This window comes from Mycotypha africana (genome assembly GCF_025528875.1).
Source record: "Mycotypha africana strain NRRL 2978 chromosome Unknown BDF20scaffold_7, whole genome shotgun sequence".
Lineage (NCBI taxonomy): Eukaryota > Fungi > Mucoromycota > Mucoromycetes > Mucorales > Mycotyphaceae > Mycotypha > Mycotypha africana.
The window spans coordinates 1570886-1583677 of record NW_026515731.1 but is presented as its reverse complement, the minus strand read 5'-3'; the positions used below and the strand labels follow the sequence as shown (position 1 = coordinate 1583677).

Here is a 12792-nt window from a genome sequence, read left to right as displayed (position 1 = left end):
ATAAGTGGTACTGAAGGCGAAGGATTTTTGACTGCATAGAAATCATTGTATTTATCATTAATCATTAACGGATTCTCCTATTTTCAATGATGAGCTTAGCGATAAGAGAAAAGCCAATTTATATACTCTCTGTATTGTCTGTACAAGCTGTACCTGCTCTTGCGAGAGTGGGTCATCTACAAACTCCACGTTAGGTGTCAAGACATCGGTTGTCGCATGTACATTCCATTGCACACTTTCTTCATTCATATCGTCGTCTGAAAAAAATTGCAAATTGATAAGGAACAAAAGAGAAAAAAGAAGTTCAGGAGAAAGTGAAATTGATAATTGGCATAAATTACGTCTGCTGCTGTTATATTGAGATGAAGTATTTTAGCCAATAGAATTATAGAATTAGTTGTAAAGGCATAAATTTGTTTTAAGGACAGTGAAGTAGTCTGTTGGGTGTTAACAGTTTCTTCCAAGTTCATAACATAAATGATCAAATAATCAGAACAGTTAGACTATACTTAGAGAATTGATTCTATTTCTAAGAAGTAATGGGTTGATAGTACAGTATCTAGCAGGGTAACTTTCGCATTTTTATGAGTGAAATGTAATAGATATTTGATAGATATAGGTTTATGCTTCGTCAGTAACGGCACCCTCACTAGCGCTCTTTACAGTCAGACAATAACGAGCAAGAGTACCTCTGGTATATTTAAGGGGTGGTGCCACGAAGTTCTTTTTACGGTCTGCCAGTTCTTCATCAGAAACGTTCACATTCATCTCACGAGTCTCAGCATTAATAGTGATAACATCACCATCCTTAATTAAACCGATAGGACCACCAACCTGGGCTTCAGGACAAATATGACCAATGATAAAACCGTGAGATCCACCAGAGAATCGACCGTCGGTTAGCAATGCGCAATCGTCACCTAGGCCTGCACCCATAATCGCTGAGGAAGGCTTCAACATTTCACGCATACCAGGTCCACCCTTGGGGCCTTCATAACGAATGACAACCACCGTCTTTTCTCCTTTCTTAATTTCGTTATTTTCCAAAGCAGTAATGAACCCTTCTTCACCGTCAAAGACGCGAGCCTTACCAGTGAATTCAAGACCTTCTTTGCCTGTAATTTTAGCAACAGAGCCTTCAGGTGCTAGATTACCACGTAGAATTTGTATATGGCCAGTCTTTTTGATAGGGTTGGAGAGGGGTCGGATAATATCTTGACCTTGAGGCAAGCCTGGAAGAGAATGTAAGTTCTCCTCTAGCGTCTTACCGGTGACTGTCATCACGCCTCCATTAATCAGTTTCTCTTCCATCAAGTATTTTAGAATAGCAGGAATACCACCAATGCCATGGAGGTCTTCCATAACGTATTTACCACTAGGCTTCAAATCGGCTAAGAAAGGAGTTTTGTCACTAGCGGCCTGGAAATCGTCCAAAGTTAAATTGATACCGACACTACGAGCAATAGCAATCAAATGCAGAACGACGTTTGTAGAACCACCCAAAGCCATGGTGAGGACCATAGCATTTTCGAAAGCGTCACGTGTCATGATATCGCGAGGCTTTATATCATTTTCCAAGAGGTAGCGAATAGCTTGACCAGCTTTATGGCATTCTTCTTTCTTTTCTGGGTAAGCAGCAGGGGTAGAAGAAGAGTAAGGGAGAGTCATACCCATAGCCTCAGCGGCAGAAGCCATTGTATTGGCAGTGTACACTAATAAGATTAGTTGAAAATGTAAGCCTTTACTCTGCCTTATGCAACAGCAAAAGGAAACACACTTACTGCCACCACAAGCACCAGGACCAGGACAGGCGTGTCGAATGATATCATAACGCTTTTGCTCATCAATAGAGCCTGCTACATATTCACCGTAAGCTTGAAAAGCAGATACAAGATCCAATTTGGCTCCACCGCAACTTTGACCTGGCTGAATAGTACCACCATATACCATTAACGAGGGGCGATTGACTCGACCCATGGCCATTAAAACGCCTGGCATATTCTTATCACAGCCTGGGATAGAAATGTTGGCATCGTACCATTGACCACCCATAACCTATATATCGAATAGTTCTACTTAATACCTTTTTTTTTTTCTTAAAAATTTTTGGGATGTACAATATTATAATCTATAGACCAAACTACTTACCGTTTCCACACTATCAGCAATCAGATCGCGAGATTGAAGAGAATAACTCATACCTCTTGTACCCATTGAAATACCATCGCTGACACCAATGGTATTGAATCGATAACCAATAAGACCTGCATTTTGAACACCCTTCTTGACCTCACCAGCAAGATCTAAAAGATGCATGTTACAAGGATTACCTTCATACCAGCTATATTAATATAACCGAATAATATGAGCATTTAAATGAATGGATTTACCATATGCTGATGCCCTCTAAGTTAAACTTACACGCTCGCAATACCGACTTGTGCTTTGTTCATATCTTCATCTGTTAAGCCCGTAGCATACACTAAAGTACCGTAGCATATACACAATGTTTAGACTCCCTGCCTCTTTATATCTCTCCACCTCTAACTTTGTTCTTTTTCTATTATACTTACACATAGCCTGAGAGGCACCTTGACTTTTTGGTTGAGTGATAATAGAGCTATATTTATTCAGCTTTTTGGATTCATTCTCACTACTATCCGATGATGTTGCATAGGATCGTAAGCCGATGGGTGATATCTTGGAAACATTAAGTGCACTTGAAAGATATAGTTGTTAGCAAATATGGATTCGCGTTATCACTTTTGGGAAATTGTGCTTCAATTTACATATATTGTGATCCAAGTGTTGATGCTTTTTTTGAGAAAAGTCTCGCTGCCATTATTTTTGATGTAGAATTTTCAAGAGAAAGAACGGATTAGAATAGAGTAAAGCGTATCAATTAAAGGACAATGTAAGATCGTTGAATTAAAATAAAAAAAGATGGAGAAGTTTAAATGTCAAATAAAAATGCTCATGAGTCAATCTTTACTGGTTTACCAGTTCTGACATAGACGGAATTAACTAGGCTGATTGGTTCGTTGCAGAAAAGCTTAAAATTTGTGGGGTAACAGCTGTCTTATTGTGACAATATAGAAAATCTTTTGCTGCATTATGCACAAATGTCGTGCAAACGACAGCGGGCAAAGCTCAGTGTGAAGCTATCTAAGAATAAAGGAGTTAGTACATTCTATAATCTCAACAAGTTGACATAGATAGTATTTCAGTAGTTATAACTTGCAATAAAAGGCATGATCTACCGCAATATTATGGAGTTTGGATATAAAAGCCGGCTATAACAACTGTTCAAACAGACCACCACCATGAGTTGTAATTCTTGCTTTGCAAAAATTTGCTTTACAGTAACTACGACCAGTAGAGAAAGCCTGTATTTTTTTTTATTTTTTTTTTTGCAATATATTTTTAACCACATTCCAAAAAATGAAAGCTCAAGACAAGCAGCAGGTACAGCAGTTGTATACCTTTTTCAACTAACGCGTAGTATGAGAGAAGCATTTCCTCTTTATAAGGGCAATACATCGGCACATAATTTGCTTTAGGAGGAGTTTTGCCTAAGTTTATTTTCAAATAAAGAGTATATCTTTTCTGGGTTAAAAGAAATATTGAGTGCAGAAATCAAAGATGCTCATGATACTTCCTGCTTTATCTGTAATATTTGAAACTCTTTGGTCAAGACAAACCGCGTTCAATACGGCGATATATTTTAAAGATTACTATTGCTTTCTTCCGCGAAAAATGCTGAGATCAGCTTAAACCATTGATTATAGCGGTTGAGATTTCCAAAATGTTTTTCGAGGCATTAATAACACGCTGCCATAACATTTCACAACTCTGGCAAGCGAGAACGCTATTCAACCAATGCATACTTATTTAAAGGACATGTCTGCATTTACAAAATTAGGTAAGCTACAAGATAATTTTAATCGAGTCTTTCTTTTACCTTTGAGGTTCTGTAAATTCATCGACGTATAAGAGCAAAAGATCGACATGTTCGCCTATATTTAAGCTGTCGCAAAAGAGCACCATTAAGACTTCCAAATTGCGCCAATAGTTGACTTTTTATACTTATACCTCAGGAGTACGTCTGAGTAGGCTGGATATAGTCCTTGCATACCGTTTCAGCTAAACAATCATTAATCACACATATGAGATGCATACTATCATCTGTAAGCTTTACTTTCTTCTTCAATTTTCTTAACGCCTCCACATCCTTTCAAACATTTTATGAACCTTCTCTTAACCAAAGACGCAAAGCTGGGAAATATAGCAGCTTCCAACGATAGTATTAAGCCTTGTCAAGAGGCCTTCTAAAGTAAGTAGCAGTAGCCTTCTAATTTATCCAATGGACTTCGAAGTTTACAAATGACTGATAGCCTCACATTGCTGTTCATCAGCTCAATTGAAGAGGTAAGCAATCTTAAGAAACTGTCCTCAGATCAATTCCTAGCTTTAGCACATGCGTAACCTGTCAAGTGTTTCTAAAAGAGTATCTATTTTTGGTTTTACGAGAGCTTAACAACCATTTTGCTCTTTGCTATCTAGACTGTTTGCCAAAATTAAGGCTCTTTGTGCTAAGTTTCTTTCCTTTGAAAATTGTCCACCAAAATATTATTAAAGGACCTTGATTTTTGATTTGTTTGGGTCAAAAATCCATTTAGTTTATAAAAAAGTAAATAGTCCAGAAGAGGAGTAGAAAAGTCCGGATTCCAATCCAAAACACTGTGGCACTGCTGGAGCTATTACTATTTGTGCCGCTCTTACTGATCGCGTCAGACGCCGGTGGGTTAGCGGAGGTCTGACTTCCTACAACTACAGTTCCTCCCATGTTTTTGTTTGCAGCAAGTCCAACACGATTCTTCCCCATATCGTATACCATATACAAAGATCGAAGAACGGAGTCACCGATAAGATACATATTACTGGATCTCAGGGAGCTGCTTTTACCCAGAGGAGCAATACCAAACATACAGTTGTGAGAATTTTCCACGCTGTTCCCTTCCATTGAGATGACAAGCTCTTTAGCCGGCACACTAACAATAATAGGTTGTTCATTGCCTACTTGCGCGGTCTTTGATAGTATAAGCTCAAACTGAAACGAAGAATTCGTTGCTGCAGCACAATCAATAATGTAAACATTATATTGAGGATCAAGAGTGAATTTGCCTGCACCAACAAATGCTGTAACGATCTGAGTAGTAATTAGCTCAGGAAAGTATGTGAGGGTGGTGCCTGTATCTAAAATGAAAGCACCTAACTCTGACATGCCCCATGTCATAGGCTTACCGTTGGTTGTCAGGGGATTTTTGACCCCAATTCCCTGTGCATATACCATCCAGTAGTAGTAACCATTTGACATCCTGGTGGTGCTATCCTCTGATGTTATTTTGGCAGTTAATCCCGCAACATCTAAATAAGTCAAATTTCCAATAAATTTGTTTTGGTCGTAACCACCGAACAGAATCTCCCCAGACCAGTCTGCCTCAGAAATCGAGTTCAAAAAAATCGAGAAAACAGGGTTTTCTATAAGGTTTTGTGCTACCAGGTTGAAGACAAAAGGGTTATATGCATTTCCACTTTGACTGTAGGCTCGTGTCAATCGAGGATAGCCAAGACCAAATATACCATTCATTATAACAGGACTAGTACCATTTATGCTGGTATTATTGCTAACGTCAATCATATCTGGCTGTTCCATAATATCCGCAGTGACTGAAGCTAAGCCAAATTTTTGCCCAAGAACGGTTGCACCAGCAATGGTGATTGTATCTGTTGCATAACTCCCATTGACACTGCCTATTCCATATTGGATTGCAAAACTGTCTGTTGAAGATTGATATGTTTTCGACTTGGATTCGTCAAATTTTGTACAAGGACAAGAATTGGGCGGACAATCCGATCCAGGTACCCATAAATCTGCACTACAATGTAATATATGTTTGAATAGAAAATGAGGTCTGTATATAGGCATACCTCCCGTTTGAGTAGGGTAATAAGCCCTTACCTTCCAGTGTCGACTGCTAAACGAAATGTTTGTGGAGGTGTTCCAATTGATACGTCAATCATATAAATTGAACCAAAATCGTTGTATATATCATCTTTGAATAAACCACGCTTAACATGTTTGTGAAAACCGTTGCTGCCGTGAACTTTTTTTTGCCTTATCGGTATCCGTAAAGTCTTTGAAGTTGCTGAATTTTGTTGCGGTTTGGTGCTGTTTAATGCAGCATGCACGACTGCCAGAAACACTACACTTATTATCAGTGCTGAGGGTAGTAATGTCATATCTCAGTATGAAGACAATGTTTCGTTGCTAAGGAAGTAGATCTATCGATATGGAAAAGAGCAAAGAGAAAAAACAACATGTTAAATGTTCTTGCCTGTCTCCATTCCAACTACAAATGACCACCCACGTATTACAAAATTTTTATTACTCGACTTTATTTTGTACAACAAAAAGCACTTACCATGGCACAATGAATGTGAAGGTCTCTTTAAGATAGGTTCTCTTTAAGATAGGTTGATTATTCCTATAAACTAAGATCTTATATTGACGTATCGCTTTCCATGTCAGGTAAGCAAAAAATTGCTACAAAAGTAGGTTTGGCAAATTACCAATCATTTCGCAGATATTTGATTTCTACAACGTTTTATCAATAGCTTGTAATAATGCTGCTTAATGTCTTGGTACGATGTCCATAACAACAATTAATTCTCTACAGCACTACCATGACGGTCAATGCACGCTTTTTTTTGTTAATAGTGAAGTAGGTTTCAAGCAGCCATAACATTACAACCATAATTGGTGGTTTTTTGGAGAAAGTGACTCTAATTTTCGTTTATCTTTATAATAAAAAACAGACCCATCCTTGCTCACATGATGAGACCAAAATGTTGTTTAAAGCGGCATCTAAATTAGATTTGCTTGGCAAGCCCAGTTTGGTCCTGCTTGCTTGTACAGGACGCAGATCAACTAAACTGAATCATTTCATTTTGCCAAGATAAAAGATATTGAATCATCCATAAACCTTTAGCCCGATCATACCAGCATCAACCTTTTTCTCTTTTGAAAACTGAATTTTGAATCTTTTATTTGATTATCGCCTTTTCTGAATTGTAATCTGTTTTTATTTGCTTTCAATAATGGAACGCTTGCCCATCAAAGAAATATTTCCCTGTCTCTGGAGCGGGTGCTCAAAATCATTCGACGATCCTGAACATCTTTACACTCATTTAACCAATGACCATGTTGGTAGAAAGTCAACTGGTAATCTATGTTTGACATGCCATTGGAGCAGTTGCGAAGTAACTGTTGTCAAGCGTGATCACATTACAAGTCATCTGCGTGTGCATGTACCTTTAAAACCACACCGCTGCCAAGTAAGCTTGAAAATTATCATATGCTGTTGAGCAGCGGAAATGCCGACTTTCAAGTTCTCGCTTTCATAGTGTTGTAATAAAGCTTTTAAACGTCCACAAGATTTGAAGAAGCATGAAAAAATACATAATGAAGAGCATATTGCTACACTTAAATGCCATCATAGATGTTCCCACCAGCAGCTTCTCAAACAGCCCTTAATACCACCAACTTCTATGAATTTGAGCAGAGATGTGTCACCTGTATTATCGGAAAATCATTCATTATCTCCTCTCAGTAGCACCTGCTTTGATGACAATTGGCTACATGTTGCTGACTCTTCTTCATCGACACTGTCTAATAAGTCAGAACTGATCCCTCAGCCTGCCTTCGCACCACAATCTTCAGCGAATTATGCCGAGCAACCAGTGAATACCAACTACTGTACGGACCAATTAATCAGCAGCTTCTTCTTCCCTGTGGATACAACAGCAAAGCCCGTAGAATATAACACTGGTAAGCAAACCATTCACCACCTTCAAAAAACTTGATGTGTGCTAACTATTCCCCCCCCCCCCTAGACGTGGCATATACACTGGACCGAATACAATCCTTTATTGATACAGGCGTCATTAATCAATCCAGCCTCGACTTCAAATTAGACAGTCAGCAACAGCTCAATGAGATAAATGACTGGTTGCTTCAACTTTCCAGCAGCATCCTAAATAACTCATCGGTACATTCCGGACAGCTAGTTGATTACAGTAAGCTACATCCATCGCAGCCCTCGCAGCAATTCGCACAGTATCCATTTTCCATCCCTTCACAAGACCCTGTGTATCCTATTCCATATGACAATGAGAAAGATATGTATGTTCGTTCCGAGCCCATATCTCAACAGCCTTTGCAACAGCCGGTTGTACCGAGTCAAAACCTTGCGAATATCAATAATGCATACTTTGATGTTCTTTTCTTAAATCCAACGCAGTATCAACCTGAAACAAACCTTCATGCAGCACCGGCACAAAACAAGTTTGGTGGTATTACAGGTTACCGCCAGCATTATGCATCTATCCCTGATGTTTCTCTTCAATCCTTCCAGCCTGAACTTCGAACGGCTACTAATTACACCAAAGCTAATGTCCCGGCCATGTTGGAAACCAGCAAAGAGGAAACAGAGTCGTACACTCTTGCGAAATCTGCTACTGCTAAGGATGAGAAAAACATTGCCACCTTAATTAATGCTTTCTCAGGTGCTTTTGTTGATGCGAATAAAGAAAACGCAAAGCAAAAAGCTGAATTGAGAAACGCTGATGAACATATTAAACGCCAAAGGGACGATAAAGGAAAGAAAAAGGCTGCAAAGACCGTCGAATCGATTCAAGAATTGCTTGTTAGCGACCTTTTTAAACTCTCGTTACAACCGAAAGAACTATGCGAAGGAAATGAAATATCGAATCAAGATCATTTCCGCGACCTCTCGGGAAGCAGAAAGTCTTCTAATAGTTCTTCGACAGCATTGTATCCTAACACAGCAGCTGTGTCCATGACTGTTACCCAAAGAAACCATTTATTGCTTATTAAGCAAATGACTGAATGGATTAACGCAAACTTTCGGCAAAAAGAGCAAATGAAATCAGAAACATCCAAATGTGCTATCGCAGGCGCCTCTCAAACTGCTTTAATATGTCAATAATCTAACAATCATCAAGGCATTGGGTCAAGCCCCTTTGTATATAATAATGTCTTAAGACTTTAGTAAATCATAGCTTTTTACTAGCAACTTTTTTTTGGAGCATTCGAGAAAAATGATCGTTATACATTACGTTTCTTTTTTTTTATTTATAATAAATCAAATTACTAAAATTATTGGAATAAAATAAGAAAATGATGACACTCTTTAAAATTAAATGTGTTGCGAATGCTATGTGTGTGAAGCATAAACTGGACCCTGTGTACCTTGAAATCGACCATACGAGACTATTTAAGATTCAGCAAGATCAAATATAAAACTTCCATTAAAGTATACCTTTCACTTCCTTTCTCTTCAACTTGTTCATCTTCTGTCATAAAACCAATACTGGATAAACATGAGCTCAGGTAAGGACAACTGAGCGAACAATGAGTAAAAACAGCAAAAATAAAAAAGAAAAATCCCATAAACAATCAATGAGCGAATAGATGTATTGCCTGTGGTAGCTGCCGGGTTAGCTGGTCTATTAGGGAGCATGTACGTCGATGCTAAATTCTTGCTCAGCAAGGACATACATCAATTAAGAAGCGGTGCAGCCGCTACACTAGCGTAGAGTATCAACTGTACAATATTTGTTGGTTTTTTTTTATATTTTAAGTGCTGATTTGTAAAACTGGCAATGTAGGCTGAAAGTATGGGGATTTCAAGACAAGCTGCATTTCTATTACAGATTCAAAGAGAAAGCAAAAGCTCATCCCGATAAAATTTTTGTAATGTTTGAAGGTAGAAAGTACACATTTCGTGAAGTTGAGAAAGGTGAGTGAGCATGTAGGTTACACCGAATTGTTAATATCAGATTATTCAGATTAATTCAACTTAATCTAGCATCGAATAAACTGGTAAACTGAAAATAAAGCCTTTAGAGGTCTCAATTGTTGCAATTATATGGAAAACATTCCAACCTGGATTTGCATGATTATCAAAATAGGCACACTGGTTATTAGCACAGAATGTAAAGCGAGGAGGTAGGAGAGATATTATATTCTGACAGGTAAAAGAAATCGAAATTGTGACGCAAATCGCTTTATACTCTGTTAGATGTTGTTTGTATGATGCATCAAAATCACCCAACGTTTTTCATGGCATTGCTTGCTATCAGTAAAATTGGCGCTGTTCCTTCTTTCATCAATACGAATCTAACGGATGATCCTTTACTGCATTGTATCAAAATCTCTAATACAAAAGTATTCATATTCGACCCCGTCTATAAAGCTCAAGTGCTTCCCATTGTCGAGTCATGCCGTCAATTAAAAGTAGACTTAATAGCCTATGGCGAATCGACTTTTGAATATGAATTATCGCCCTTGACTTTTGCAACAACCCTTACGCCCAACGTCTTGTCGCATTTTAGTGATAGCGACACCAACGAGGATTGCCTTAAAGGGGTGGATCCTTCAGATCCAGCATATTTGATATATACTAGGTATCAAATCTGTCAAATTGCGCATGTCAATATCGAAGTGTGACTACTAACATTTAAACATGATCACTATTTTTTAGTGGAACAACAGGCATGCCGAAGGTAATCTTTGTTATTCTTTCGTATTTTGTTAAAAAAGAAAAACTCATTCGTTGTGGAATGGTATAGGCTGCCATCAGCCAACATGCACGAGTAAATTGTGAGTATTCTCTTTGTTACTATGCCCTCATCAAATAACTCTACTGAAGTGTTTTTTGTAGTCGCTATGGTCATGTATTCTTATATTGTTGGCATGCGCAGGGATGAGCGAGTCTATTGCGTATTGCCATTATACCACAGTTCAGGAAGTAAGATAATATCAAGATAGATAAATTCTCCTAATAAGGCTGCTTACGTATTTCCCGCCCTTACTCTTATTGTAGTGATTGTTACATCAGCTGTAACCCTGTACTCCGGAGGCACTCTTGTCCTCGGCAGAAAATTTTCTGCAAGTCGCTTTTGGAAAGATTGCGTCGAATATAAAGTTGACATCTTTACGGTAGGCAACATTTTAGCTTCATTTTTTACGTGTGTTCGAATCGTTTCACTAATCGATCACGAAAAAATTCAGTATATTGGTGAGTTTTGTAGGTATCTGTTGAGCCAACCACCTCAATCTGCAGAAAACAATCATAAAGTAAGACTAGTCTACGGCAACGGTATGAGACCCGATGTTTGGAACCGATTTAGAGACAGGTTCAACATCCCCAAGATTTGCGAATTCTACGCTGCAACAGAAGGTAATACCGACAGTTGTTCAAGAATACTGGAAAGAAAGGAGACTGATAACAAAACCTCTATTATATGTTTCAATTTTCAAACTAGCTCCAACAAGTTTATTTAATGTCAACACAGGAGAGATGGGTGCAGGAGCTGTCGGCCTACGAGGGAAGCTATTCCGCTTGATACGTAGTGAAGTTCAGCTGATTAAAATTGATCCAATAACTGAGGAGCCTTTAAGAGATAAAAATGGCCTCTGTATCAAGGTAAATGATGCAGTTTACATCCGGTAGATTATTGCCAGATCTAATTCTTCTAACTATCCTTTGGGCTCTTTAGTGCAAGTTTAATGAACAAGGGGAGCTACTGGTGCGTCTTGATACGGACGGGCCTATCCAGTTCGACGGCTATTATAAAAACGAGGGTGCAACCAAGAAAAAGATCCTATCGAATGTGCTTGTAAAAGGAGACACGTAAGCTTCATTATCAATATTAAGCTGTTTTGCTTAACATACCAAAGTACCTCTTTGCTTAAAAGTATTTTGGCTATGTCAAATAGTTATTTTAGGAGTGGTGACTTACTTCAACTGAACCCAGATGGCTACTTTTTTTTCGGTGATCGTGTGGGCGACACATTCCGTTGGAAATCTGAAAACGTAGCTACTACAGAAGTTTCTCAAGCTCTAGGGATATATCCTGGAATTGCTGAAGCTAATATATACGGTACGCTGGTTCCTCACCACGATGGCCGTGCTGGTATGGCTGCTCTAGTTTTGAAAGATGGTGAAAAAATTGATTTGAGCGATCTCCTGAAATATCTTCGCCAAAAATTACCAAAGTATGCTATCCCTCTCTTTATACGTTTTGTACCTGCTATGGTAATCACTGGTACATTCAAGCAACAGAAGGTAGAATATCGAAATCAAGGAATCGATTTGACGAAAATTCCCGAAACCGATCCAATTTACTGGTTGAAAGGAGACACATATGTACCTTTTACCAACAATGATTATTTAAGCTTATGTGACGGTAAGGTTAAATTATAGACAATGTGAAAACATTATGCTTGCTACTATTGTACCTAATAAAGACTACAAAGTTAAAAGTACGCTCTCTTGTCTTTTCATGTTCTGTAATTTTACGCCATTGCGTGGACCAACCAAAACTTCAGATACAAACTATACACTAAACTCACGGATTTTAGTCCATTCTAGCGACAATATTCGTAAGGCCTTGTAGTTATTACAATTTGCAAACAGTTGCTAAGTTGATAAAAAATATGATGTGTTACTTGCAATGATGGTTGTACAAAATGCTAACAAACATTGACAAAACCTTGATTTAGAGTTTGAGGATGTTGCATGCATATGTCAAACCTACTTTCTGGAAGGATTAAAAAGGACCACTTCCTTACTACTTTACTGCCGTAGTTGAGCCTTATAGAGAGTAAGCAAAGAATATCGGTGATATAAATGTGTCATTCTT

General features: G+C 38.3%; 5 protein-coding genes across 5 annotated transcripts; 2 read left to right on the top strand and 3 right to left on the bottom strand.

Moving 5' to 3' along the window:
* Positions 1 to 155: 155 nt before the first annotated feature.
* On the bottom strand, positions 156 to 599 carry BDF20DRAFT_622489 (uncharacterized protein). Its single transcript, XM_053075896.1, has one exon. The coding sequence runs from the start codon at positions 468 to 470 to the stop codon at positions 246 to 248; it is 225 nt and encodes a 74-aa protein (XP_052935123.1). The 5' UTR covers positions 471 to 599; the 3' UTR covers positions 156 to 245.
* A 22-nt stretch (positions 600 to 621) lies between these two features.
* Positions 622 to 2842, bottom strand: BDF20DRAFT_837022 (dihydroxy-acid dehydratase; the record flags this gene model as incomplete). The annotated part of the gene is made up of 6 exons (XM_053079005.1): positions 622 to 1712; positions 1782 to 2055; positions 2149 to 2341; positions 2422 to 2482; positions 2574 to 2719; positions 2790 to 2842. 6 exons carry the CDS (start codon positions 2840 to 2842, stop codon positions 622 to 624), a joined length of 1818 nt encoding a protein of 605 aa, XP_052935122.1.
* A 1989-nt stretch (positions 2843 to 4831) lies between these two features.
* BDF20DRAFT_795639 (aspartic peptidase domain-containing protein) lies at positions 4832 to 6135 on the bottom strand (the record flags this gene model as incomplete). Its single annotated transcript, XM_053076267.1, has 2 exons — positions 4832 to 5939; positions 6023 to 6135. Coding segments are annotated over 2 exons (1221 nt in total), but the record flags the coding sequence as incomplete, so codon positions are not given.
* An 890-nt stretch (positions 6136 to 7025) lies between these two features.
* On the top strand, positions 7026 to 9272 carry BDF20DRAFT_879808 (uncharacterized protein). Its single transcript, XM_053081585.1, has 3 exons — positions 7026 to 7398; positions 7468 to 7891; positions 7957 to 9272. Exons 1-3 carry the CDS (start codon positions 7162 to 7164, stop codon positions 9069 to 9071), a joined length of 1776 nt encoding a protein of 591 aa, XP_052935120.1. The 5' UTR covers positions 7026 to 7161; the 3' UTR covers positions 9072 to 9272.
* Positions 9273 to 9465: 193 nt separating this feature from the next.
* Positions 9466 to 12353, top strand: BDF20DRAFT_914530 (uncharacterized protein; the record flags this gene model as incomplete). Its single annotated transcript, XM_053084197.1, has 14 exons — positions 9466 to 9475; positions 9557 to 9677; positions 9754 to 9884; positions 9954 to 9967; positions 10057 to 10093; positions 10167 to 10551; positions 10629 to 10650; positions 10717 to 10747; positions 10809 to 10895; positions 10971 to 11086; positions 11159 to 11327; positions 11413 to 11573; positions 11647 to 11780; positions 11867 to 12353. The coding sequence occupies 14 exons, from the start codon at positions 9466 to 9468 to the stop codon at positions 12351 to 12353; spliced, it is 1905 nt and encodes a 634-aa protein (XP_052935119.1).
* Positions 12354 to 12792: the final 439 nt, after the last annotated feature.

Excerpts from the sequence above, each read along its gene's own strand:
- BDF20DRAFT_622489 (XM_053075896.1), bottom strand. The coding sequence starts at position 470 with ATGAACTTGGAAGAAACTGTTAACACCCAACAGACTACTTCACTGTCC.
- BDF20DRAFT_879808 (XM_053081585.1), top strand. The coding sequence starts at position 7,162 with ATGGAACGCTTGCCCATCAAAGAAATATTTCCCTGTCTCTGGAGCGGG. Across the intron at positions 7,399-7,467 it reads TAAAACCACACCGCTGCCAA|TGTTGTAATAAAGCTTTTAA; the intron begins GTAAGCTTGAAA and ends TCGCTTTCATAG. Across the intron at positions 7,892-7,956 it reads GCCCGTAGAATATAACACTG|ACGTGGCATATACACTGGAC; the intron begins GTAAGCAAACCA and ends CCCCCCCCCTAG.